General features: G+C 45.2%; 1 protein-coding gene across 1 annotated transcript in view; it reads right to left on the bottom strand.

Annotated features, from left to right (window-relative positions):
• The window catches only part of FGFRL1 (fibroblast growth factor receptor like 1), a 238093-nt gene extending 233706 nt beyond the window's left edge, over positions 1-4387 (bottom strand). Inside the window, 2 exon segments of the mRNA XM_038753283.1 lie at positions 227-334; positions 3921-4387. Of these exon segments, the coding sequence (XP_038609211.1) occupies positions 227-287 (61 nt within the window). The 5' untranslated portion in view covers positions 288-334; positions 3921-4387.
• Positions 4388-27235: the final 22848 nt, after the last annotated feature.

Raw genomic sequence — 27235 nt, 5'->3', positions numbered from 1 at the left:
TGTGTGTGTGTGAATATATGTGTCGAGAGCATGTATAGGGGTGTGGGTGGGTGTGTCTGGAAGAGTCGGGAGCCAGTTCTGGGCACACACAAAAAGTTATGCTGTACAGTTTGCTTTTGGAAAAGGAAGTCAATGTATTTGCAGACAATGAGATCAACTGGAGCAGAGGTAAAGCACGGAAGCCACAAGCCACTTTTGAAAGGTTCAAAGCAGTCGCTCCGCTTACCTCTGGCTGAGTCAGAAAATGCAACGATCCCTAGAAAGAAGAGGGCAAAGGAGAGTTCCATTTTCAGAACTCAATCCACCGCATGTACCGACCTCTGCTGCTTCAGACCTGGAGGAAAGAAAAAGAAGGGGGAGAGAGATTTCGAGACCTCAGATGAATACGGTCTGTTTGTTTTCTTTCAGTAAAGCTGCTAATTAGACTAGAAAATAAAATTGTAGCCCTGTTGAAAAGAGTTTTGTTTAATCTTCCCCTTAGCAGGCAACATTTAAAACTGCACTCTGCCCTAAACTTTCCCTAATTAAATCAAATAAAAAAAATAGGTTTGCCTAATATAAATAACAAACCTACTGGGAATACAGAGAGAAGCTGGATTGACGCTTTAGACGCTGACCATATTTCTGGTTTTGTGCTTAAAAAAAAACGGGCGAGTTCAAAGCCCAACACGAACTAATTAGCCCTCCGAAAACCTGCTATAAAACAATATGTGAGCTGAGATCCCACGGAGCACTCAGAAGGAATGTCTCTTACTACTACATCTTGGTTCTAAACTTTTCTGCCTGGTGATCACCCTTCTGGGCTTTCTCTCAGCGTGTATTCTCAGAAGGTTGAATTATTCTTAGCAGTCACTTGCTTCTCTGACCCTCCCTCCCCCACCCACCTTTTATTTAAAGTTGCCCTAGCTTTGTTGGTACCAACGGTACCTTATCAGAACGACAGTTCATCTTCAATTAATTTCTGGGCCCGAGGAAAAACATCGGGGGGTTTTGTTTTGGTAAAATCCTTCTAGGTATCAAAGCCAGACAAAAGGTTTACATTATGACACTCTCCTCTCCTCCTTTAACTCTCACTCTCTAAACACTGTCTAAATTCCTGACTCTTGTAAACTCCCTAATTTAAACGGTCTATGCCCGCAGGATACATAACACTCAGTCTACCCCATCCAGCGAGGCAAACAATTACGCATTGCCATTAGCTTACAAATTTGCACCAGAAGTTCTTAACGTGGTACAGGGGAGGTTGGTGGGGGGTTTTTATACCCGGGGCGTGAGTTCACAGCAACCCACGTGGATAGAAAAGGAGGTGGGGGGAGAAAAGGGGGCGGGATGGGGGAAGGCAGGGTCCCCAGAGGAGGAGGAGTAAGGGCAAAGTGGAGGGGTGTTTTTTTTCTGGGGAGGGGTGGGGGGAGGAACAGGACGGGGTGTCACCCAGAGCCCCTCATCGTGGAACGACCCCTCTCTTAGAAGTAAAGAGGTGGCAGGAAAAGAAAAAGCCACCTTGCAAAGCAAGTAGGCCCTTGAAATCCATCCTTGCAACTTTTGTCTATATAACTGTAAGTATGGTACTTATTGAACACTTACTATGCGCCAATCACTGTTCTAAGCGCTGGGGTAGACACAAGCTAATCAGGTTGAACACAGTCTAGATAATAACGATGGTATTTGTTAAGCATTTACTATGTGCCAGGCACTGTACTAATCGCTGGGGTGGATACAAGCAAATCGAGCTGGACACGGTCCCTGTCCCATATGGGGCTCACGGTACCAATCCCCATTTTACAGATGAGGTAACTGAAACACAGAGAAGTGAAGTGACTTGCCCATAGTCACACAGAGGACAAGTGGCAGAGCTAGAATTAGAACCCAAGACCTTCTGACTCCCAGGCCTGTGTTCTATCCACTATGTCATGCTGTTTCTCTATGCTATGTACAATTGATTGATGTTCTGCCATTGCACAATTGATCAATCTGATTAATCTCTATTTATACATTGGCTCATATTTGTCTTTGCCATTGGAGTGGATCGTGTGTACTTATTGTATTGTATTCTCCCAAGCAATTGGCACAAGGATCTTACATGGTGTAAGCCCTCGATAAATATGATCGATCAATTCATTGGATTGGGAATGTCACCCTTTTCTACTTTGTTCTTCCCCCAAGTGCTTACTCAATTCAGGGCATTGCATTTATTCATTCAATTGTATTTAAGCACTTACTGTGTGCAGAACACTGTACTAAGTGCTTGGGAAAGTACAATACAACAATAAGCAGAGTCAATCTCTGTCCACAATGAGCTCACCATCTAGAGCAGCCAGTAATACTACTACTATCCCTGACTGGTTAACCAACTTTGCCCGAGCGACCCAGAGCCCAAAGAGGATTGGGTCAGAAATTTAGCAAAGTCCTGAAATTGTCCAGCCCAGAAGATCACTACCCTTGCCAGGGGCGTCTGTCCTGAGGCTGGGTAGGGAAGGGAGACATAAGTGGAGGGGTTCCTGGGGGAGATATTGAGAAGCAGCATGGTTTAGTGGAAAGAGCACAGGCTTGGGAGTCAGAGGTTGTGGGTTCTAATTCTGGCTCCGCCACTTGGCAGCTGTGTGACTTTGGGCACTTTAACTTCTCTGGGCCTCAGTTACCTCATCTGTAAAATGGGGATTAAGATTGTGAGCCCCACGTGGGACAACCTAATTATCTTGTATCTACCCCAGCGCTTAGAAAAGTGCTTGGCACATAGCACTGTTTACACCTTTAACAAATACCATCATCATTATTACTATATAACTTCTTCAAGAACTAGCCACTGTGGTCAGTTTCAGAGTCCCGATAGAGCCTGTGGAAGGGAGGACTGGTGCCGCCCCCCTACCCCCCGAAATAAATAGGTAATAATAATTGTACCATTTGTTAAGCACTTACTGTGTGCCAGGCACTGTAATAAGCTCTGGGGTGGATACAAGCAAATGAGGTTGGACACAGTCCCTGTCCCACAGTGGGCTCACAGTCTCAATCCCCATTTTACAGATGAGGTAACTCAGGTCCAGAGAAATGAAGTGACTTGCCCATGGTCACACAGCAGACAAGTGGCAGAACAAGGATTAGAACCATGACCTCTCCACTATGCCATGAAAGTGTTCGCTCCTTTCCCTCTCTGACTTCCAAGTACAAAGTTTTCAACCAACACACGTGAAATGACAGGGGACCGATTTCTTTGCAACTGACTGCGGCTCACCACCACCTCCTCCTGCTCCGGATCCTATCCGCCCAGGCCGAGACTGGACAAATACAAAATGAATAGGGGATTTTTTTGTTTGTTTGTTAAAATATATATATATATAATGTTATCATTTGTGGCCGGGGTTGTTGAGACCCGGGTAGCCAAAGGAGGTTTTGAATACTGGCCATTTGTCCATTCCGGGACTTGAAAAATGAATTGTCAGGATCCCATTTCTAAATTCCAAATTCCCACTTACCTCGAGAATTTTTCTGGGGTGGGGGGGGGGGAGGAGGCACTAGTCCTCCCTTCCACAGGCTCTGTTGGGACTCTGAAACTGACCACAGTGGCTAGTTCTTGAAGAAGTTATCTAATAATAATAATAATAATGGTATTTGTTAAGGGTATTAACAGTGCTATGTCCCAATCACTGTTCCACCCACCTCATGAAGACTCTGTACGGGAGACCCCCATTGGGCTACCCTGCCTCTCTGTCTCCGGAGCAGCAAAAGACTGGCAACCAAAGCCCCCACTACAGCCCGGGGCCCTGGGGGTCTCCTCGCCCACCCTGACTCCCGCAGAGCCCGGGCCTGGGACCCCCGGAGCGGTAAATCGGGGTGGGGGAAATTTTGGTGGGGGGGAAGTTGTGCGTCGCATCAGCCGCAACCTGGAAAAGGAGAAGGGGAGGGGGGCAACGGGGGCAACCTACCTTCTCCGGGTCTCCTGTCCAACACCGAGGCTCGATTATTTCTCCATGATTGGCTTCGCCCCCTCCTCCTTTTCCTCCTCAATTGTAAATCCCAGCAGAGTCAGCCTGTCCTCATGTGCCGCCTTCCCTTCATTTCAGCTCCATTTCTTCGGCCAAAAGGAAGGAGAGTTCCCACCTCTCCCCTCCTGGCTCCCTGACAGCCCCCCAATTCTCGCCAGGCCCGGAGGGGGTGGAAGAGGGGGTCGGAGCTAAAGTGGAGGAGGCCAGGGAGGGCCTCTTCTTCTTCTGTCTCTGCCCAAGTCCGAGGTTCAATTATTTGGGGGGGGGGGGTCGCCCCTCAGGTCGCCCCCTCTGCAGCCTCTCTCCGCCGGGGGTCCCGGGGGTCAAATCCACCGGGGTCCCCAAGAAAAGACCCGAAACTCGGGGGGTCTCCAGGCCAGTCCTGGGGAGGGGGCAAGGGGGGTCGGAGAGGTGGGAAGAGGGGAGGGGGAGAAAGAGGGGGAAAAGAAGGGCAAGTGGGGACAATTTTTCCCCCTCCTCCTCCTAAGAGCTTAGCTTCCTTGTGGCCCCTTGCTCAGAGTGGTGGGACCCCTGCCCAGCCCCCTGGGCTCTGACAGATCCTGGGGGTCGCCGGCCAGCTGCGCTCTGACACAGGGGGGGCCCGGAGGAGGGGCCTGTCTGGGCCGGGAGGGAGGTCGAGGCCGGGAGGGGGAAGGGGGCACGGTGGGGGATGTCTCCCACCAAAATAAAGGGGGTGGGGGGCGGTGGAAGGGAGAGAGCCCCAGCCACCAGCCCACTTTCCCCCCGATGGGCTTTGTGATTCTCCCGGAGCGCAGAGGAACCAGGAATCCCGCCCCCCGACCAAACTTTGGACCAACCGGGAGGTCGAGCCCCGCCCCCAGCCCGGCCCCCCATCCCCACCCCCAGCCCCCTTAACCCCTTCGTCCCTCCTCCTCCTCCGCTCCTCTTCATCCTAACTCCGTCCTTCCCTCCGGCACGGCCCCAGAGGAGGTGGGAAAGATCGAAGGAAAAATCCGGATGGGGGATTCTGTATATATGTTTGAACATATTTATTGCTCTATTTATTTATTTATTTTACTTGTATATATCTATTCTATTTATTTTATTTTGTTAGTATGTTTGGTTTTGTTCTCTGTCTCCCCCATTTAGACTGTGAGCCCACTGTCGGGTAGGGACTGTCTCTATGTGTTGCCAATTTGTACTTCCCAAGTGCTTAGTACGGTGCTCTGCACATAGTAAGCGCTCAATAAATACGATTGATGATGATGATGATGATGATGATTCCCGCCCCCTCTAATAATAATAATTAGGGGATTTGTTAAGCACTTCCTAAGTGCCGGTCACTCTACAAAGCTCTGGGGTGGATACAAGGAAATCAGGGTGGACACAGTCCCTGTCCCACGTGGGGCTCACAGTCTCAATCCCCATTTTACAGATGAGGGAATTGAGGCACAGAGAAGTAAAGTGACTCGCCCAAGGTCACACAGCGGACACGTGGGGGAGTCGGGATTAGAACCCAGGCCTTGCAGAGGTGCTCCCCAAGGACCCTCCCCTTTGCCAGCCAGGAAAATCCACTGGTCGTTTCCAGAGAGCTGGGGAGGGGGCGGAGAGGGAGTAGACCCCACGATGGATAGCCAGTCTTACCCATTTTTAAATCCCCAAACCGTGCAGCAAGCCGGAGTGAAGATTGCCAGACGTCCTGGTCATGCCCCACGCTTCGTGCTTTCTTAACTGCTCTGTGCCTCAGTGGCCTCATCTGTAAAATGGGGATTAACAGTGTAAATCCCACGTGGGACAGGAACGGCGTCCAACCTGATCAACTTCTATCAACTCCAGCACTTAGAACAGTGCTTAACAAGTACCATTGTTATTATTATTATCATCTTCTTTCGTGGTATTTGTTAAGCACTTACTACGTGCCAAGCACTGGGGTGGATACAAGGTAATCAGCAGCGTGGCTCAGTGGAAAGAGCACGGGCTTTGGAGTCAGAGATCATGGGTTCAAATCCTGGCTCTGCCAACTGTCAGCTGTGTGACTTTGGGCAAGTCACTTCACTTCTCTGTGCCTCAGTTACCTCATCTGTGAAATGGGGATTAAAACTGTGAGCCCCCTGTGGGACAACTTGATCACCTTTTAACCTCCCCCAGCACTTAGAACAGTGCTTTGCACATAGTAAGCGCTTAACAAATGCCATCATCATCATCATCATCATCATCATGTCCTACGTGGGGCTGTTTTAATCCCATTTTACAGATGAGGTAACTGAGGCACAGAAAAGTGAAGTGACTTGCCCGAAGTCACAAAAGTGGCGAAGCTGGGATTAGAACTCAGGCCCTTCTGACCTCCAGGTCTTTGTGCTTCCCCTGTCTCCATGATACTAATAATAATGGTGATAAGTCCTACAATAATAATAGCAGGGAAATGTCTGTTTATTGTTATATTATACTCTTCCAAGCACTTAGTACAATGTTCTGCACACAATGAGCACTCAATAAATCTGACTGATGGACAATAGTGAGTGATAAATAATTTATAATGTGCCCAGTACTGGGTATATGCAGTGAAATTAGATCAGACTCACTCTTTGTCCCACCTGGAGGTTACAGAGAGGGGGAGGGAGAACAAGTAATTAATCCTCATTTTAGGGATGAGGGAACTGAAGCAAGAGATGTTAAGTGATTTCCCTAAGGTCATACAACAGGCAAGTGCAAGAGCCAGGATTAGACTGTAAGCTTAGTATTGGCAGGGAATGTGTCTATTGTTGTTTTGTACTCTCCCAAGCACTTAGTACAGTGCTGTACACACAGTAAGCACTTAACAAATACGATGGAATGAACTGAATGAATGAATGAACCTAGGTCTCCTGACTCCCAATTCTATGCTTTTTATATTAGGCCAAGCTGTTTTGCTGTGGGAACTAATTCACTCCTGCCTTTGTTATGTATTCTTTGAGGAGGTTGTTCTAGATGAAAAAGCACAGCGCTCTGCACACAGTGGGCACTCATTCAATACTGTGTTCTTATCTGATAGCTTCATGCAAATAATGTATTCAATGTCTACACTCTATCACTGCCCTTCATTCATAAACCAACTGTGGCTGAAAAGACCCTTGGGTGACCATAACGTTTTGCTCCTAGACCTGTTCACAATTCCCTTTTGCTCAAAATTCACTTTTCCTCATGCCAAGTTGATCTGCTGCTTCTCAACAGTCTGCTGTTCTGCCACATCTTTTGACGTGGTTCCTCAATATATTCTTAAAGTATTTATTTGGACGGCCAATGGACAGCTGTTTGGGTATCTTGCTGACATCCATTCTCCACACCCACGACCAGCTCATAGAGCTCTGTAAGAGCAAGCATCACTTCAGCAGGAGTGGAACAGTTCCATTTCAGGACCTCCTTTCCAAGATCGTTAATTATCATTCCTAGACTATGATAAAATTGCTCAAGAGGCAGGGTGGGTCATGGGTGATAAGACTGAAGGTCAGTCATAAAACCACAATGGACGTTGTTACTTCACTGTAGGTCTCTAGTTAAGCCTGGCATGTGATGCCCTCTTGGTGCCACTCCTTCAGCCTCAGGTTTTTCAGTCAACACATCATTCTGGGATTGCACATGGGTTTGTACCCTTTATTCACCCCACCCTCAGCCCCACAGCACTTACATACAGATCTGTAATTTATTTTAATGTCTGTCTCCCCCTCTAGGCTTTAAGCTCCTTGTAGGCAGAGAATTTGTCTAGTGTTGTATTCTCCCAACTGCTTAGTACAATGCTCTGCATACAGTCAGTGCTCAATAAATATGATTGATCAATTGATTTCGGTTGCCTCTGAATTTCATTCCCTGAAACAGGTTGGTGCAAAACCTCTTTTTTCTTCAGGCTTTTTGTCAGCAAGGAGCACTTTACTGATTGTTGGGTTTTTTTATGGTCTTTGTTAAGCGCTTAGTATGTGCACTGTACTAAGCACTGGGGTAGATGTGAGGTAATCAGATTAGACACAATCCCTGTCCTACATGGGGCTCACAGTCTTAATCCCCATTTTACAGACTAGGCTACAGGCACGGAAAATTAAAGTGACTTGCCCAAGGTCACACAGCAGATAAGTGGCAGAGCTGGGATTAGACCCAGGTCCTTCTGATTCATTCATTCATTCATTCAATCGTATTTACTGAGCGCTTACTGTGTGCAGAGCACTGTACTAAGCGCTTGGGAAGTACAAGTTGGCAACATATAGAGACGGTCCCTACTCAACAGTGGGCTCACAGTCTAGAATGGGCTCACAGTCTGATTCCCAGGCCCATGCTCTGTCCTCTAAACCATACCACTAGTCCTGTGAAATACCCTATGCTCTATTATTATGAATAATAATAATATTTGCTAAGCACTTACTATATGCCAACCACTGTTCTAAGTGATGGGTACAAGTTAATTAGGTCAGAGGCAGTCTGTATCCCACATGGACTCACAGCCCACTCTGGAGGGAGAATAGATATTTAATCCTTATGGTACAGCAGAGGCACAGAGAAGTTAAATGACTTGCCCAAGGTCACACAGCAGAAAAATGCCAGAGGAAGTATTAGAACCCAGGTCCTCCGACTCCCAGGTCTGAGCTCTTTCCACTAGTCCCCACTGCTTCCCTGTCTCCTGAAGGTCTCCTGCACATGGAGAATGGGTCTGTTTATTGTTGTACTCTCCCAAGTGTTTAATATAGTGTTCTGCACACAGTAAGTGCTCAGACTGTGAGCCCACTGTTGGGTAGGGACTGTCTCTATATGTTGCCAATTTGTACTTCTCAAGCGCTTAGTACAGTGCTCTGCACATAGTAAGCGCTCAATAAATACGATTGATGATGATGATTGATTCAATCATCCCCTTACTGAAAATGTAGGGTGGCTTTCTTGAAGATGCTTAGTGGGAGGAAGAGGGAGTTCAGGGGAGAGGTTCAAATATGCAACAGTCCCCGACTCTACTCACTTTACACTTTCTCCTTGGGAAAATCCATTCACTGCCATAGCCTCAACTATGACTTCTTTGTGAATAACTCCCAAAAGTAGCTCTGACCTCAATCCTTCTCTGCAATCTTGCTTCTCCCCTTGCCTCAGGGACAACTCTGTATGGTGTCCTACTGGCAGCTCCAGTTCAACACATCCAAAACCGAACTCTTCGTCTTCTCTCCCAAATCCTCTCCTTCACCTAACTTCCCCAGCACCGTTTCAAGGAACATGCCTACCAACTCTGTTGTAATGTCCTCTCCCATGTGCTTAGTACATACAGTGCACTGCACACAGTAAGTGCTCAATAAATACAACTGATCGATTGATTGATTGACTGTTAATACCACTGTCATCCTCCCTGTCTCTCAAGCCCATAGCCTCGGCATTATTCTAGACACCTCCCCTTCTTTGAACCCCCAAGTCCTGTCAGGTCTTCCTCTAAACCATTTCCAGATTTTTTGAGAACTGCCCAGGATTATAGTATACTCTTGAGAGAGTACAATAAAATAAAGTCGGGGTCCCCAAATAATTTACACTGTAACAGGGGAAACAAAACATAAAGGTTACAACACTTAAAATTAATCAACTGAACAGATACATATATATATATATATATATGTATATACACACAAATTCTGCCTCACTCTGCTGCCTGGATCATTTTTCTAAGATTTTGTGCTGCGCATGACTCCCCTTGCTTCAGGTACGCATTTTAAATTCCCAAATTCCACTGCACAACTTCCATGCCACCTAAACACTCAATTACAGCCCTCCTGAGCTCTTCTGTACACACCGTATATATTCTACTACTTCCTCCTATTGGTTATTCATTTTAGTGTCTATCTCACCTGCTCCTTGGTGAGCTCTTTGAGCATGGCCTGGGAGTCAAAGAACCTCGGTTCTAATCCCTGCTCTTTCTTTTGCGACCCTGAGCAAGTGATTGAACTTTTCTGTGCCTCAGTTTCCTCATCTGTCAAAAGGAGATTCGATATCTGTTCTCCCTCCTTCTTAGACTGTGAGCTCCAAAAGAAAGAGAGACCAAATTTGATTATCTTGTATTTATCCCAGTGCTTAATACAGTGCTTGGCACATAGTAAGCATTTAATAAATATAATAATAATAATAGTAATAATGATAAATAATGAGAATAATCATATTGTACTCTTCCAAGCCACTTAGTTCAGTGCTCTTCACCTAGTAGATATTCAATGAATGCTATTGATTGATTGAAAATGTAATATTGGATCTACTATAAAACCTTGCTTCACTTCACTCCGACATTTCCAGCCATCGTTTTTCATTTTGGTGGTTCCTTTAGCTAGCCAAACCCACTAATTAAGTACCACAGGTCCTACCTACTGTTGACGTTGAACACTTTTGTAAGGTTGATAAATGGAATGCCAAGAAGCAGCATGTCCTAGTGGAAAGAGCCTGGGAATCAAACAACTTGAGTTCTAAGCCCAGCTCTGCCACCTGCCTGCTCTGTGATCTTGGCAAGTCACTTAGCTTCTCTGTGCCTCAGATTCCTCATCCACAGGCTGTCTTCCCTTAGCCTGTGAGCCTCATGTACCTGATTATCTTGCATTCAGCTCAGCACTTGGTGGATATCTTGGCACAACAAATACCACAATTATTATAATAATTAGACATATTAATATTGTTCCCTGAAACTCTCCTATTCCTGCCACACTGCACTATTCTCTGCCCTATTTTGTATGTGATCCTAAGCTTATATAGGTGATCAGGTCCGGCTATAGCTCACTATCAGCAGAAAGACTGGCTAGGATTGGGTCAGCGATCAACGGTAGTGAGATGGTCCAATAGGGTCAGCATACAGCCTGTTCCCCTGTCCGCTCGAAGACAGTGAAGACACCTCAGAAACCCTGTGACATTTCCCATGGCAGCTCTCCCCCTCCTACCTTACCTCTCTCATCTCCCTCTACAACCCAGCACACTCCGCTCCTCTAAAACGAACCTACTCACTGTACCTTGATCTCATCTCCCTCACTACTGACTTCTTGCTCGTGTCTTCCCTTCTGCCTGGAAATCCCTCCTTCTTCATATTTGACAGACTATCTTCAAAGCCCTACTACCACTAATAGTCATTGCAGTACTTGCTAAGTGCTTACAATCTTAAGTAGGGAGGAGAACAGGTGAGGAAACTGAGGCACAGAGAAATTAAATGACTTGCCCAAGGTCATTCAGCAGGCAAGTGACTGAGCCAGGACTAGAACCCAGGTCCTCTGACTCCCGGGAGTACACTCTTTCCGTCAGGTCATATTTCTTCTCTAAAATAATTTCTCCACCGGAAAGCCTTCCCTGACTAACCTCTCATTTCCCCACCCTATTCACCCTCCCTTCTGCATCACCTACGCATTTGGAAATGTACTCACTTGACAAGATGTGTGGCCTCATGGAAAGAGCACAGTCCTAGGACTCATAAGTCCTGGGTTCTAATCCCAGCTCTGTCATGTGTCTGTTGTGTGACTTTGGGAAGATCACTTAACTTCTCTGTTCCTCAGTTACTGCATTTGCAAAATGGGAATTCAATACTTGTTCTCCCTTCTACTTAGACAGTGAGCCTCAAGTGGGACAGGGCCTGGGTACAACCTAATTACCTTGTATCTCCCTCAGTTTTTAGAACAATGCTGAGCACATAACAAGTTGTTCAGCAATAATAGTAAAAATTAATAATCTGGCCTAGCACTTAGTACAGTGCTTGGCACCTAGTAAGTGCTGAACAAGTATTATTATTATTATCAATATTACCCCTTCCGTAGAGGTGAAATCAATTGATCAGTTAATCGATTTTATTTATTGAGCACTTACCAAGTGCAGAGCACTGTACTAAGTGCTTGAAATGAAGTCCTTAACATTGTGTTTGTCGGGTTCCCTACATCCATAGTGGAGGAAGGTATTGAGAAAGTCACTGTAGGATGGTGCGCTCTGTGCTGGATTTCCCCCCAGATCTCCTCTCTCTCTGGGTTGGAATTATCTATGCTTTTAGCAGGACTGTACCAAAGTCCTTAACTAGAAAGCAGATGCTACAGCCCTTGATCTGCTTATCTTAATCTAGTCTGGTCAGTAGAACAGGAACTATGTACAACCTGATTAACTTTTATCTCCTCCAGTGCTTAGAACAGAGCTCGGCACATAGTAATCACTTAACAGTTACCTATGCTTTTATTATTATTATCTCACTCTGAGTTGGCATGTTTCTTCTGCATGCCACAGAATAGACTTCCCTTTATGTCTGGATCCTAAGAACAGAGAAATGAGAGTACATAATTCACACTAATTGTGGTATTTGTTAGGTACTAAGCGTCAAGCCCTGTACTAAGTGCTGGGTGAGATAGGTCTAAACGCAAATACTGTGAACATTAGAAATAAACCATCCTACCCATCCCAGTGTTTCTACCTGGATTAGATGCAGGAGGTTGAAATTTCACGTGGCTCAGTCCTGTCCTGGAAGGCTCCATTATCATCATCATCATCATGTCTAGACTGTAAGCTCATTGTGGGTAGGGAACATGTCTGTTAATTCTCTTGTACATATAATAATAATAATTATTATTATTATGGGATTTGTTAAGCACTTACTATGTGCCAGGCACTGTTCTAAGCACTGGGGTAAATACAAGATAATCAGGTTGGACGCAGTCCCCGTCCCACATAGGGCTCACAGTCTTAATCCCCATTTTATTGATGAGGGAACTGAGGCCCAGAGAAGTGACGTGACTTGCCCATGGTCACACAGCAGACAAGTCCTATGACCTTCTGATTCCTAGGCCCATGCTCTGTCCATTAGGCCAGACTGCTTCTGTTATTTATGTATGCATTTATTTATATTGATTTGTAGCCCTGTAAGCTTGTTGTGGGCAGGAATTGTGTCTGTTTATTGTCATATGGTACTCTCCTAAGTGTTTAGTACAGTGCTTTGTCCACAGTAAATGCTCAATACATATAACTGAATGAATGAATATTGCACTCTCTCCAGTGCTTAGTACAGTGCTCCTCACACAATAAGCACTCAATAAATATCATTGATTGGTCATCATTATCATCAATGGAATTTATTGAGCGCTTACTATGTGCAGAGCACTGTACTAAGCTCTTGGGAGAGTACAATACAACAGAATCAGCAGACACATTCTCTGCCCCCAAAGAGCTTTCAGTCTAGAGGGGAAGAGAGATGTTTGAAGAGAGTACTATAATAATTATGGTGCTCATTAAGCAATTACTATGTGCCAGGCACCGTTCTAAGTGCTGGGGGAGTTACAAGTTAATCAAGTTGAATACAGTCCCTGTCCCACATGGGCTCACACTCTTAATCCCCATTTTACAGATGAGGCCACTGAGGCCCAGAGAAGTGAAGTGACTTGCCCAAGGTCACCCAGCAGACAAGTAGTGGAGCTGGGATTAGAACCCAGGACCATCTGACTCCCAGACGCCTGCTCTAAGGGGACATAGAGTTGTGTCATATTCTCCCTTGGATGCCATGGAGTTCACAGGTCCATTTTTTTTTAAGGACCAATAAATCCAGGTCTGGAGTTCCTTCAATACCAAATTCCCCTCGAGGTTGCAATTATGATCATTATGTCATTATTACCGTAATGAAATACTCCCCACTCACTTGAATTGACCCCAAATTGGCACATTTCCTCCCTTTAACAGCAAATAAATCTCCCCACAGAGTAATCGGCCGGCATACTGAGCTACAGAGAGACTAAACAACACCAACCTCCAAACAGTAATCTCTGCTTGCCTTGCATATTTCTTATCATGATCATCATAATTATTATTATGAAATCAATCCCATTTGACCTGTCCTGGGAGCAGAGGCCCTTCTTAACAGCAAGCTCATCTTCTACCCAAGTAATTTCAAAGGCAGTTAGAAGAGACTAAACATAAACTAATCAAGAAAAAGAAGCACTTAATATACAGTGGGGAGATTGAACCATTATTTGCTGAGAAATTCCATGCATAGGAATGGCTTGGTGGTCTCTGCTTCCAATCATTTATCCAATTCATCTGAACACATTCAAGATAGAGACTAAACAAAATCGACCAGTCTTTGCAGAATGAAGTCACCATTTCTATTTTATGCATTGCTTCTTGTGAGCCGGCACATTTTATTTTAAATCGAAACTCCTAGAGCACCCGAGGCAGGTCACTTTGATTTCATCTCGTGCTTCATACCCATTACGCGTTTGAAAAATCAGCCAGCTCAGTAGATATATCTAGTGAATGCCTCTCCCCCAAATCAATCAATCAATCAGTGATATTAGAGAAGCAGCACGGCCAAGTGGATAGAGCAAGGGCCTCGGCGTCAGAAAGACCTGGGTTCTAATCCCGGCTCCGTCACTTGTCTGTCGTGTGACCTCGGGCTTCTGTAAGCTTAGTACAGAAAACTGTACTAACTGCACTAAGCATTTGGGAGAATACAGTACAACAGAGTTTATAGGCATGATCCCTACCCCCAGTGATCTTAGAGGCTACAAGGAGGAGTTTAGGCAACTAGGCCCAGTGTAAATATGAAATCAGTCAATTGATGTAGCTCAGTGGAAGGAGCACTAGATTGGTAGTTGTGAGACCTCTGTTCTATTCCCAACAATGCCACATGTCTGATTTGTGACCTTGGGCAAGTCACTTAACCTCTACTTTTCTTCATCTGCAAAATGGGGTTAAGGTATGTGTTCCCCACAGCACCTGTATATATGTTTATACGTTTGTACATATTTATTACTCTATTTATTTATTTATTTATCTTACTTGTACATATCTATTCTATTTATTTTATTTTATTTTGTTAGTATGTTTGGTTTTGTTCTCTGTCTCCCCCTTCTAGACTGTGAGCCCTCTGTTGGGTAGGGACTGTCTCTATGTGTTGCCGACTTGTACTTCCCAAGCGCTTAGTACACTGCTGTGCACACAGTAAGCGCTCAATAAATATGATTGATTGATTAATTGATTGTACTGCCTTCTTGTACTTGTTGAGCCCCTTGTAGATCAGGGAATATATCTGAATAGCTTATATCCACCACAAAAGAGGAGTTTAATAAACATCATCATTATTAATAAATCAGTCAATGAGTGTCCACCACCTTGTAAATATGTCTACCAACTCTTTGTATTGTACTTTTCCAAGTGCTTAGTATTTTGCTCTGCACACAGTAAGTGATCAGTAAGTGCTCAGTGAGAAGCAGCATGGATAGAACTCAGGCCTGAGAGTCAGGAGGACCTGAGTTCTAATTCTGGCTTTTCCACTTGTCTGCCACTTGCCATCTCTTCTCAGGATATTTTCAAAGAAAATGTTATTCTTACCCCTTTGTTTATCATTTCTGTTTTTTAATGCTATTTGTTAAGCACTTCCTTTGTCCCATGCACTTTACTAAGCACGGGGGAAGATACAAGCTAATCAGGTTGGATACAGTCCATGTTTCACATGGGCCTCACAGTCTTATCTCCATTTTGCAGATGAGGTAACTGAGACCCAGAGAAGTGAAGTGATTTGCCCAAGGTCACCCAGCAGACAAACGATGGAGCCAGAATTAGAACTCAGGTCCGTCTGACTCCCAGGTCTATCCGCTAGGCCATGCTGATTCTCATTTCTTGATTTCTCTCATCCACATTTCTTCCCACTACCTAAATCCTAAACATCTCAAAGAGTGTGACAGACAGAGGAAGATAATTTCAGTGCCAAGGAAAAGTGTGAGGGAAAGGGCAGAGGTCAGAAGAAACCCTAGCTGAAAAACCAATTTGGAGGATTGTTTTCCTGAATTTTTCTAATTTTCTAATTTTCTAGTTTTTCTAATTTTTCTGAAAACTCAAACCCGATTCTCTCCTTAATATAATGTCTTAACAATTGAGGAGGCACAATTTCTTTGCTTCTCTTTCTGCACCATCACAGAAAAAGTCTTAGCAAGTCAGTTATTGGCTTTCTTCAGCTGTAGCTGAAAAAGAAGCACTTCACATTACAAACACTGATTTTACTTCTCGAGTTTTTAGCTCTTATTGCAGGGATTGGCTTCCTTGGAAGTCATTGATCTGGCACAAAACATTTACATATACTTTTCAGGAAACTTTCAAATAAAATGGGACTTATAGTAATAATAATGATTACGGTATTTATTGAAGCTCTTACTGCGTGCCAGGCACTGTACTAAGTGCTGGGTTGGGTTGGATACAAGTAAATCAGGTTGGACACAGTCTCTGTCCCACATGGGGCTGACAGTCTCAATCCTCATTTTACAGATGAGGTAACTGAGGCCCAGAGAAGTGAAGTGACTTGCCCAGGGCCACATTTCAGATAAGTGGTGGAGCTGTGATTAGATCCCCTGATCCTCTGATTTCCAGGTCCATCCTCTAGCTGTTACATCACACTGACACCACTTTGAATGAACAACCTTCAAAATGATATCTACGTTCTTTCCAGGAATTCACCAAAGTAGAAGAAAGTATTTGCATGATTTTTTGCTGAAAATGAAGATTGTTTTGCAAGTGGCTCACTTCGAAAAATTTCAGAAAGAGAGGGGTAAGAAATTATCTGCCAAACTGCATCATCCATAACACTGACACTCATGAGGAGTTGACCATGTAAGTGTTTGTTGATGGCAATGAAATCCATCACATTGGATTTATCTTCTTGCAAGACTCTTAGTGTTCACAATGAAGACAACAATTCTCCCAAGCCAAAGAGTGCATTGGAGATTAATGACTTTCAAGTGGCCTATTGACTCTCTCAAAACTTGAAGCATGGTGGCTTAGTGGAAAGAGCACGGGCTTGGTAGTCAGAGGACCTGGGTTCTAATCCCGGGTCGGCCACTTGTCTGCTGTGTGACCTTGGAAAAACCGCTTGACTTCTCTGTGCCTCAGTTACTTCATCTGTAAGATGTGGATTAAGACTGCGAGCCCCACATGGGACAACATGATTACCTTGTATCTACCCCAGTGCTTAGAACAGTGCTTGGCACATAGTAAATGCTTAACAAATACCATCATCATCATTATTATTATTATTATTTTTAATAGTATTTGTTAAGTGCATACTATGGTGTACTAAACACTGGATACAAGCTAATCAGGTTGGATACAGTCTATGTCCCACATGGGACTCACAGTCTAAATTCCCATTTTGCAGATGAGGTAACTGTGGCACAGAAAAGTGAAGTGACTCATCCAAGGTCACACAGCGAACAAGTGGATTAGAACCCAGGGCCTTCTGACTCCCATGCCCAAGATGCCACAAGGCCGTGCGCTCAGCTTCTGAACTTGGAATGAAGAAGACAATGACAGAGTACTGTCATAATTGCTATTATTCCTGAAAATCTTTTCTTTGAGGTTCTAACATTGGGATGATCTGCAGGCAGAAAATTGCAATAGGATGTAGAAGGGTTTGGATAAATTCAAGGGTGACAAATCCTCCTCGAGTCATCCGAGGGAAAAGTTAGGAATATTAGATGGTCCATAAATAACCATGTGGTTGACTGTCAAATACCCTTTGTTGCTTTGGAGCTGGGTAAGATGGGATATTGGGCTGACTCAGTTGTAGAATTGCTTATGTTCTACCCTAGGAATCTTTTCAATTTGAGCTAATTCACCTCTATGAGTTTTGGGAGGGGTTAAACAAATTCATTTTGCCAAAATAATCAAGTGATTCATTTCTTTCTCCCATTCCCTAAAACCAGTCCAAAGTCTACATGCATCACCTCTCCTCCAGGTGGTCTTCCCTGATTAGTCTCTCATCTCCCAGAATATTTCCTCCCTAATTGCCACTTCAGCATTTCCACTTCAGCTGATTTTCCCTCAGCTAATTTTCAGCTGATTGGATTTTCCCTCCCTTCCGAAATCCACACTGGAGCACTTTTATATGTATATTTTCCTAATCTAGTGCTTTCTCCTACCTGTAATTTATTTTAATGTCTATTTCCTCTGTCAGATGGTAAACTGCTTGAGGGCAAGGATCATGTCTAGTAATTCTATGGTACTCTCCCAAGCACTTAATACAATGTTCTGCACACAGTAAGTGCTTAATAAATACTATTGATCGATTGATTGATGTATTCATTTTTGACACTGAGGGGGAGCCTTCCTGTGAGAATATACAGTGGTTTCTTGAAGCTGAGAAGTTACCTCTACAATCACATCTCAGCAGAGGAAGAAATATAAAGCAGATATAAAAGCCGAACCAAAACAAGGTCAGGAAGAGGGGAGATTGGGGGTAGAAACCCCATAGGAGAAAAAATATCCATAGAGTCCCCTGTCCCACCTTGAGAGGTCTCCTGGAAAGCAATGTGGCCTAGAGGAAAGAGAAAGGGCTTGGGAACCTTCTTGTCTGCTGTGTGGCCTTGAGCAAGTCACTTAACTTCTCTGTGCCTCAGTTACCTCATCTGTAAAATGGGGTTTAAGATGGTAAACCTATGTGAGGTATGGTTGGTGTCCAACCTGATTAGCTCGTGTCTAACTCAGTATTTAGTACAGTGCCTGGTACATAGTAAGCACTTAACAAATACCATAAAAAATAGCCTCTCCACCTTAAGGGCCAACACAACCCTATCTAGGTTAATTTAGATTCTAGTTGATGGTTGGTTCTACTGACCTCATCAAGAGCACCAAACCTGCTCTCCAGAGCTGAATTAAGGGTTGCCCTGGGTTCTAAACCAAGGGCAAGACTTGTATCTGTTGTTTCTCACTGGGGAGGATGCAGACCAGCCCTAAGGAATGTTGGGGAGAGAGGATCAGGTTCCTTCTTTAAAAAAAAAAATTGACAAGATTTGAAACAAATCCCCAAATCACATTGTGTTTGGTTCTGGGATCTTGGCTCCCAGGAATATCATCTGGGAAGGAAAGTCAAGACTGTGAGCCCACTGTTGGGTAGGGACCATCTCCATATGTTGCCAAGCGCTTAGTACAGTGCTCTGCACACAGTAAGCGCTCAATAAATATGATTGAATGAATGAATGAATCATCATCATCATAATTGTGGTATTTGTTAAGCATTTACTATGTATCATGCACTGCTCTAAGCGCTGAGGAAGATACAAGATAATCAGGTCAGACACAGGCCTACAGTCTAAGTAGAAGGGAAAACAGATATTGAATCCCCATTTTACAGATGAGGTAACTGAGGCACAGAGAAGTTAATTGAGTTGCCCAAGGTTACACAGCAAGCACATGGTGGAGCCAGGATTAGAACCCAGGTCCTCTAACTCCCTGGCCCGTGATCTTTTGATCTTTCCACTAGGCTACAATGCTAGGTCATTGATAGCCTTGGATATTACTAGCACTGCCTGGGTCGTTTCGTTGCTTTTTCAAAAATAGAAACACTTCTCAGAATGTCCATGTTTTCCTAAAACCTCATGACAAAAACCAGAAGGAGAGGTAGGGAGATAGGGAAGGATGGGGGGGTGGGAAAAGGGGGGGGGGGGACAAGGTAAGAGAAAGTGAAGGATAGAGCAAGAGAGAGCAAGAGAGAGAGCAAGGGAAAAGGAGAAAGAGAAAGCAAGGAAACGATTGAGAAAGAGAGAGCAAGAGAAAAAGCAAGAGAGAGGAAAAGAAAGAGGGGAAAAAGAAAGCCAGGAAAATATTGAGAAAGAGAGATGGAGCAAGAGAAAGAGGGAGAGAGAGAAAAAAAAAGAAATACCAAGAGAGGGAGCAAAGGGAAGATTGAGAAAGAAAAAGCAAAAGCAAGAGAGAGAACAAGGAAATGAGAAAGCAGCAAGAGCTAAATGTATCGATCAAATGTATTTATTGAGCACTTACCGTATGCAGAGCACTGTACTAAGTACTTGGGAGAATACAATACAGTTGAGTTGGTTGACGTAATCTCTGCCCATAAGGAACTTCAGAAAGAGAGACAGAGCAAGAGAAAAAAAAAAAGAGAAAGAGAGAGGAAGGGAGAGAGAGAACAAGTGAAAAAGAATGAGAGAGAGAGAGGGTGACCAAGATAGATTTCTAGGATTTAACTTTTCTTTTTTGAATAAGAGAGTGAGCCACCAAGACTGGGCTCATCTACCTTGAGCCCTCATACCCTCTATATATTATATTATAAGTAAGCACATATTAAATGCTTACTTTGTACCAAGCACTGTTCTAAACACTGGGATAAATGCAAGTTCATCCAGTTGGACACAGTCTCTGTTCCACATGGGGCTCACAGTCTAAGTAAGAGAGCATAGGATTTAATCCCCATTTTACAGATGGGGTTACTGAGGAACAGAGAAGTGAAGGGACTTGCCCAAGGTTACACAGGAGACATGTGGCAGAGTCAGGATTAGAACACAAGTCCTATGACTCCTGTGCTCTTTCCTTTAGGCTACGCTGCTTCTCCATTCATCCACCTGGCTCTACACTATACAGGTGGACTTTGGGTTGGCCTAGCCCCTGGATGGGATTGGTATAGTACCAAGTGCTTTGAAGTCCCCTGTTGGGATTTTAAGGTCCAGCCTCTCTGCCTTGAGTCCTGCTCCAAAGTGCTGCAGTCTGGAAGTGGGGTCCTTCCCAGGAATGTGGGAGGGGAATGCAGAGATTCCAGAGCTAGCACTGGGGTCAGGGGTCCCCCACCCCCCGGGGGGACGGACATGAGAAGCAACATGGCCAAGCAGAGAAAACATGGGCCTGTAAGCTCATCATGGGTAGGGAATCTGACTGTCAGAAGACCTGGTTCCTAACCCAGGTGTCACTACTTGCCTGCTGTGTGACCTTAGGCAAGTCACTACACTTTCCCATGCCTCAGTTCCCCCATATGTAAAATGGCTGTTCAATACCTGCTGTCCCTCCACATCGCACTGTGTCAACTTGGTTATATTATATCTACAGGAGCGTTTAGGAAAGTGCTTGGCACATGGGGCTTAACAAATACCATTTATTATCATCATCCCACATAGGGCTCACAGTCATAATCCCCGTTTTATAGATGAGGTAACTGAAGCACAGAGAAGTGAAGAGACTTGCCCAAGGTCATACAGCAACCAACTGGCAGAACTGGGATTGGAATCCAGGTCCTCTGACTCCCCGTCTCTTGATCTTTGCATTAGGCCATGCTACTTTGACTCTCCCGAAATATTCGAGGAATCTCTTCCAGTGTCTGCTGATGGGTGAATTTTCCTTCGGAAAGCTTGGACCCCTGAGGAAAGCATCTCCTCAGCATCACTGGACAGCCCGCTGCCCTCTTCTTTTCAACACCACTCCCACAGACTGGCAGCAGAGCTGCTGGATGTAAACATTGTTCTCAGCCGCAGCTGGCCTTGGCCCCACCGAAGCTAAGTTCAAAGACCTTATTTGGGGTAAAAATTGCCGTCATTTTTGCTTAAAATGTCTCCCAGTGATTAAGCCTGGTGGCCACTGAACTTGAAAATATCAAGGGTTCTGAGGTGGAACTAACCTCTGTCTCCCAATTTTTATCCAAAAAGTATCTCCCAATTAAGACTGGTTCAGCCTGTGACACAAAGAAACATCAAGGCTGTTGTAGAAAACACGTTCCTTTGCTTAGAGCAAATAAAGATACCAGAAGATCCTGTAAGTGGACTTTTTTGTTGTTTATGCTGAGGATTAAAAGCAAAGTACATTCTTTACATTAGGCCAGCATATTTTTTTTTTCTGATGGATAATTCTCTTTGGTACCTTATTCCTGCTTGAATAAATTAATTGGAAAGAAAACAAAAAAGATCAGACAGCCAAGGTTTGGATATATATCAATAATCTTGATAATGATACTCTATAAGCTTCTTGTAGGCAGGGAGCATGTCTGGCAACTACATCATATTGTACTCTCTCAAGCGCTTAGTATAGTGCTCTGCATATGGTGAGTGCTCAATAAATACCATTGATGATAATGATTAAGTGTTTACTATGTGCCAAGCCTTGGAACTAGGCACTGGGATAGTTGCAAGATAATCAGACAAAACACAGTGTACTAACTGGAACTCACAATCTAAATAGAAAGGGGAGAATAATTCCTTTATCCCCATTTTACAGATGAAGAAATGGAGGCCCAGAGAAGTACAGTGACTTGTCCAGAGCAGCCCAGCAGGTCAGTGGCAGAGCTGGGATTAGAACCCAGGTCTCCAGTCTCCCAGTCCCATGATCTTTCCACTAGGCCACATAGCTTGAGCTCTTCCATGTTAGAGGATTTTCTTGTCTTGTCTTGGGACAAGGTCCAAGAAAACAGTCCATTAACTGTACGGAATTCTACTTCAAAGACTGGGCAGAGCTCGTGACGTCTTTCAGAGATTTCAATAAGCGGGAGTCGAGACACTTGAAAGTCTATTATCGAATCTGCCGTTGGCTTAGTATATTTTGGACTTTTTCTCTCTCTGTTTGCTACTGGGACAAATGGAGCCTGATCCACTAAGTGCTTGAAATGATCCATCTCCCAACCCACTTTTCACACTGAGAAGAAAAGGAGGTTGTCCTGGGCCAGCACTTACTACGTGCCAAGGCACTGTTCTAAGTGCTGGGGTAGATAATGATAATAAAAATAATGATGGTATTTGTTAAGCGCTTACTATGTGCCAAGCACTGTTCTAAGTGCTGGGCTAGATACAAGGTAATCAACTTGTCCCCCGGGGGGCCTCACAGTCTTCATCCCCATTTTACAGATGAGGTAACTGAGGCGAGAGAAGTTAAGTGACTTGCCCAAAGTCACACAGCTGATAAGTGGAGGAGCTGAGATTAGAACCCATGACCTCTGACTCCCAAGTCCGTGCTCTGAGCCACGCTGCTTCCTGCTAGATGGAAGGTAATCAGGTTGGCCAAAGTCCCTGTCCCATTTAGAGCTCACAGCCTTAATCCTCATGTCACAAATGAGGTAACTGAGGCACAGAGAAGTGATGCGACAGTAAGTGCTCAATAAATACGATTGAATGAATGCTTTCCCTCTATTTTTAGAGTCCCATATTTCCAAGCCAATAACCACCCCCTCTGACTCTCCATCCCTTTTTGCTTGCTCCCTCATTTTTTTACAGTACTTGTTAAGTGCTTACTGCGTGTCAGGCACTGTAATAAACACTGGAGTATTATCATTATTATTATCATCATTATTATTATTATTATGGTATTTGTTAAATGCTTTGTGCCAGGCACTGCACTAGCTACAGGATAATCAGATTGGATACACTCTCATGTCCCTTTCATGGGAAGCAGCGTGACTCAATGAAAAGAGCATGGGCTTTGGAGTCAGAGGTCACGGATTCAAATCCCAGCTCCTCCAACTGTCAGCTGTGTGACTTTGGGCAAGTCACGTAACTTCTCTGTGCCTCAGTTAACTCATCTGTAAAATGGGGATTAAAACTGTGAGCCCCCCATGGGACAACCTGATCACCTTGTAACCTCCCCAGCGCTTAGAACAGTGCTTTGCACATAGTAAGCGCTTAACAAAAACCATCATTATTATTATTCATTCAGTCATTCAATCATATTTATTGAGCACCTACTGTGTGCAGAGCACTGTACTCAGCGCTTGGGAAGTACAAATTGGCAACATATAGAGACTGTCCCTACCCAACAACAGGCTCACAGTCTAGAAGGGGGAGACAGACAACAAAACAAAACATGTACACAGGTGTCAACATGTAGACAGGTTTCAACATGTAGATGGGTGTCAATTATGGGATTCACAGCTTTTTACAGATTTTGCAGATTACAGATGAGGTAACTGAGGTGCAGGAAAGTTAAGTGACTTGTCCAAGGTCACATGACAGACAAGTGGCAGAGCCAGGATTAGAACTCAGGTCCTCTGACTCCCCTTTCCCACCCCTCCACTCAAACCATAAAGTGGCCAGCTATGACAAGCAGAGTGGCCAGTGAAAAGAGCATGAGACTGGGAGCCAGGGGATCTGGGTTCTAATCCCAGCTCTGCCACTTGCCTGCTGTGTCACCTTGGGCAAGTCACTTCACTTCTCTGTAACAATAATAATAATAATGGTATTTGTTTAGTGCTTATTATGTGCTGAGCCCTGTTAATTCATTCATTCAATCATATTTATTGAGCACTTACTGTGTGCAGAGCACTGTACTAAGCACTTGGGAAGTACAAGTTGGCAACATATATAGTCGGTCCCTACCCAACAGCGGGCTCACAGTCTAGAAGGGGGAGACAGACAACAAAACAAAACATACTAACAAAATAAAATAAATACAATAGTAAATATGTACAAATAAAATAGAGTAATAAATCTGTCCAAACATATATACAGGTGCTGTGGGGAGGGGAAGGAGGTAGGGCGGGGGGGTTGGAAGAGGGAGAGGAAGGAGGGGGCTCAGTCTGGGAAGGTCTCCTGGAGGAGGTGAGCTCTCAGTAGGGCTTTGAAGGGAGGAAGAGAGCTAGCTTGGCAGATGTGCAGAGGGAGGGCATTCCAGGCCAGGCGGAGGACGTGGGCCGGGGGTCGACAGCAGGACAAGTGAGAACAAGGCACCTTGAGGAGGTTAGCAGCAGAGGAGAGGAGGGTGCGGGCTGGGCTGTAGAAGGAAAGAAGGGAGGTGAGGTAGGAGAGGGCAAGGTGATGGAGAGCCTTGAAGCCGAGAGTGAGGAGTTTTTGCCTGATGTGTAGGTTTACTGGTAGCCACTGGAGATTTTGGAGGAGGGAACTAACATGCCCAGAGCATTTCTGCTCAAAGATGATCTGGGCAGCAGCATGAAGTATAGACTGAAGTGGGGAGAGACAAGAGGATGGGAGATCAGAGAGGAGGCTGATGCAGTAATCCAGTCAGGATAAGATGAGACACTGAACCAATCAATCAATCAGTCGTATTTATTGAGCACTTACTGTGTGCAGAGCACTGTACTAAGTGCTTGGGAAGTACAAGTTGGCAACATATAGAGATAGTCCCTACCCAACAGTGGGCTCACAGTCTAGAGAACCAGCAGGGTAGCAGTTTGGATGGAGAGGAAAGGGCGGATCTTGGCGATGTTGCGGAGGTGAGACCAGCAGGTTTTGGTGACGGATTGAAAGTGAGAGGTGAACGAGAGAGCAGAGTCAAGGATGACACCAAGGTTGCGGGCTTGTGAGATGGGAAGGATGGTAGTGCCATCTACAGTGATGGGAGAGTCAGGGAGAGGGCAGGGTTTGGGAGGGAAGATAAGGAGTTCAGCCTTGGACATGTTGAGTTTTAGATGGCGGGCAGACATCCAGATGGAGATGTCCTGAAGACAGGAGGAGACACGAGTCTGAAGGGAGGGAGAGAGAGCAGGGGCAGAGATGTAGATTTGGGTGTCAGAGTAGAGATGATAGTTGAAGCCGTGGGAGCGAATGAGGTCACCAAGGGAGTGAATGTAGATAGAGAACAGAAGGGAACCAAGAACTGACCCTTGAGGGACCCCTACAGTAAGGGGATGGGAGGGGGAGGAGAAGCCCACAAAAGAGACTGAGAATGAACAGTAAGAGAGATGAGGAGAACCAGGAGAGGACGGAATCTGTGAAGCCAAGGTTGGATAGCGTGTTGAGGAGAAGGGGGTGGTCCATAGTGTTGAAGGCAGCTGAGAGGTCGAGGAGGATTAGGATAGAGTAGGAGCCATTCGATTTGGCAAGCAGGAGGTCACTGGTGACCTTTGAGAGGGCAGTTTCAGTGGAGTGTAGGGGATGGAAGCATTGTTCTAAGTACTGGGGAGGTACAAGGTGATCAGGTTGTCCCATGGCGGGGCTCACAGTCTTAATCCCCATTTTACAGATGAGGTAACTGAGGCCCAGACAAGTGAAGTGACTTGCCCAAAGTCACACAGCTGACAATTGGCGGAGCCGGGATTTGAACCAATGACCTCTGACTCCAAAGCCCATGTTCTTTCCACTGAGCCACACTGCTTCTCTAGATCTGTGCTAATGACATTCCCAGGAAAGCAGAAGCAGTGTGGCCTTGTGGAAAGATAACAGACCTGGGAGTCAGAGGGCCTGAGTTTTAATTCCGGCTCTGCCACCTGCCTGCTTTGTGACTTTGGGTAAGTTACTTAACTTCCCTCTGCCGCAGTTTCCTCATCTGTAAATAGGGAGTGAAATATCAGTCCTCCCTCCCCGTTAGACTGCGAACCCCAAGTGGGACCAGCACTGTGTTTGATCTAATTATATTGTTTCTATTCCAGCATTTAACAAATAATATTATGTGGTGGGGGGAAAGGCAGAGCCACCCACTCCCAATGGGACTTCTGGGTCCGAGAGAGTCAGCACCGCTTGAACTCCAAGGGTCTGGGAATGGGCAGGCCGGATCAGCTGGGGATGGGGGGAAGGGGTTGGGGCTGGGCAGGGGGCATCAGCATACCACTCCCGCCCCACCCAGCCGAGCCTCGGCCCCGCTGTGAAATCGCAGCATGGGCCTTGGTTATTGTTAGCGCCCGGGGTCCGTGCCCAGAAGGATGGGACGGAGGCCAGGGTCCGTATGGGCAGGGGCAATGTTAAAAGGGGAAGCCAGACCCCTGGGGAAGGAACTAACTGCTTCCAAGAGGTCAGAGAGAAGCAGAGCCGCCTGTCATCTAAAAGGGATCCCCCAGTTCAAGAGGTCCCGGAGAGAATTTCACAGGATCTAAATAGACTCGGCAGAATATCATAGTTAAAACTATGGGAGAATAAGCACAGGGGACTTGGTTCCGGGCCTCTTTTTATATCCAGGCTTTTAAATAATAATAATAATAATAATAATTCGGGTACTCAGTAAGCACTTACTATGTGCCAAACACTGTTCTAAACACTGAGGTAGGTACAAGTTAATCAGGTCGGACACAGTCCCTGTCCCACATAGGGTTGACAGTCTCAATCCCCATTTGCAGATGAGGTAACTGAGGCATGGAGAAGTGAAGTGACTTGCCCCAAGTCGGGGCGGGATTAGAACCCATGACCTTCTGACTCCAAGTCTCTTGGAGGCCACGTTACATCATTCTAATCCACTGGGGCATTTCTCCTCCAGTCTGTGAGCTCCTTGGGAGAGCGGAGATTGTGGTTGCTTAACTCTATTTCATAGTACTCTTCCAAGCACTTAGTGCAGTGCTCTGTGCACAGAAAGTGCTCAGTAAATACTGTCAATTGATCAATCGTTTGACTGGGGTCTCTCGAGACCAGAAGAACTAGAGAGGCCATGGAGTCCCCCCACACTTACAGGAGTCTACTTGACACTGCTGCTCAGAATGGACGCATGGCCTAGAATTATCTCAGGCCTGAGAGGCAGAAGGGCCTGGGTTCTAATCCTGACTCCGCCACTTGTCAGCTGGAGGGACATGGGCAAGTCACTTCACTTCTCTGTGCCTCAGTTCCCTCATCTGCAAAAGACTGATTCAATACCTGTTCTCCTTCCTACTTAGGCTGGTAGCCCATATGGGA

Source organism: Tachyglossus aculeatus, chromosome 10 (assembly GCF_015852505.1).
Source record: "Tachyglossus aculeatus isolate mTacAcu1 chromosome 10, mTacAcu1.pri, whole genome shotgun sequence".
In the NCBI taxonomy this organism is placed as follows: Eukaryota; Metazoa; Chordata; class Mammalia; order Monotremata; family Tachyglossidae; genus Tachyglossus; species Tachyglossus aculeatus.
The sequence above is the reverse complement of the archived record's forward strand: the minus strand, read 5'-3'. Positions and strand labels throughout refer to the sequence as shown.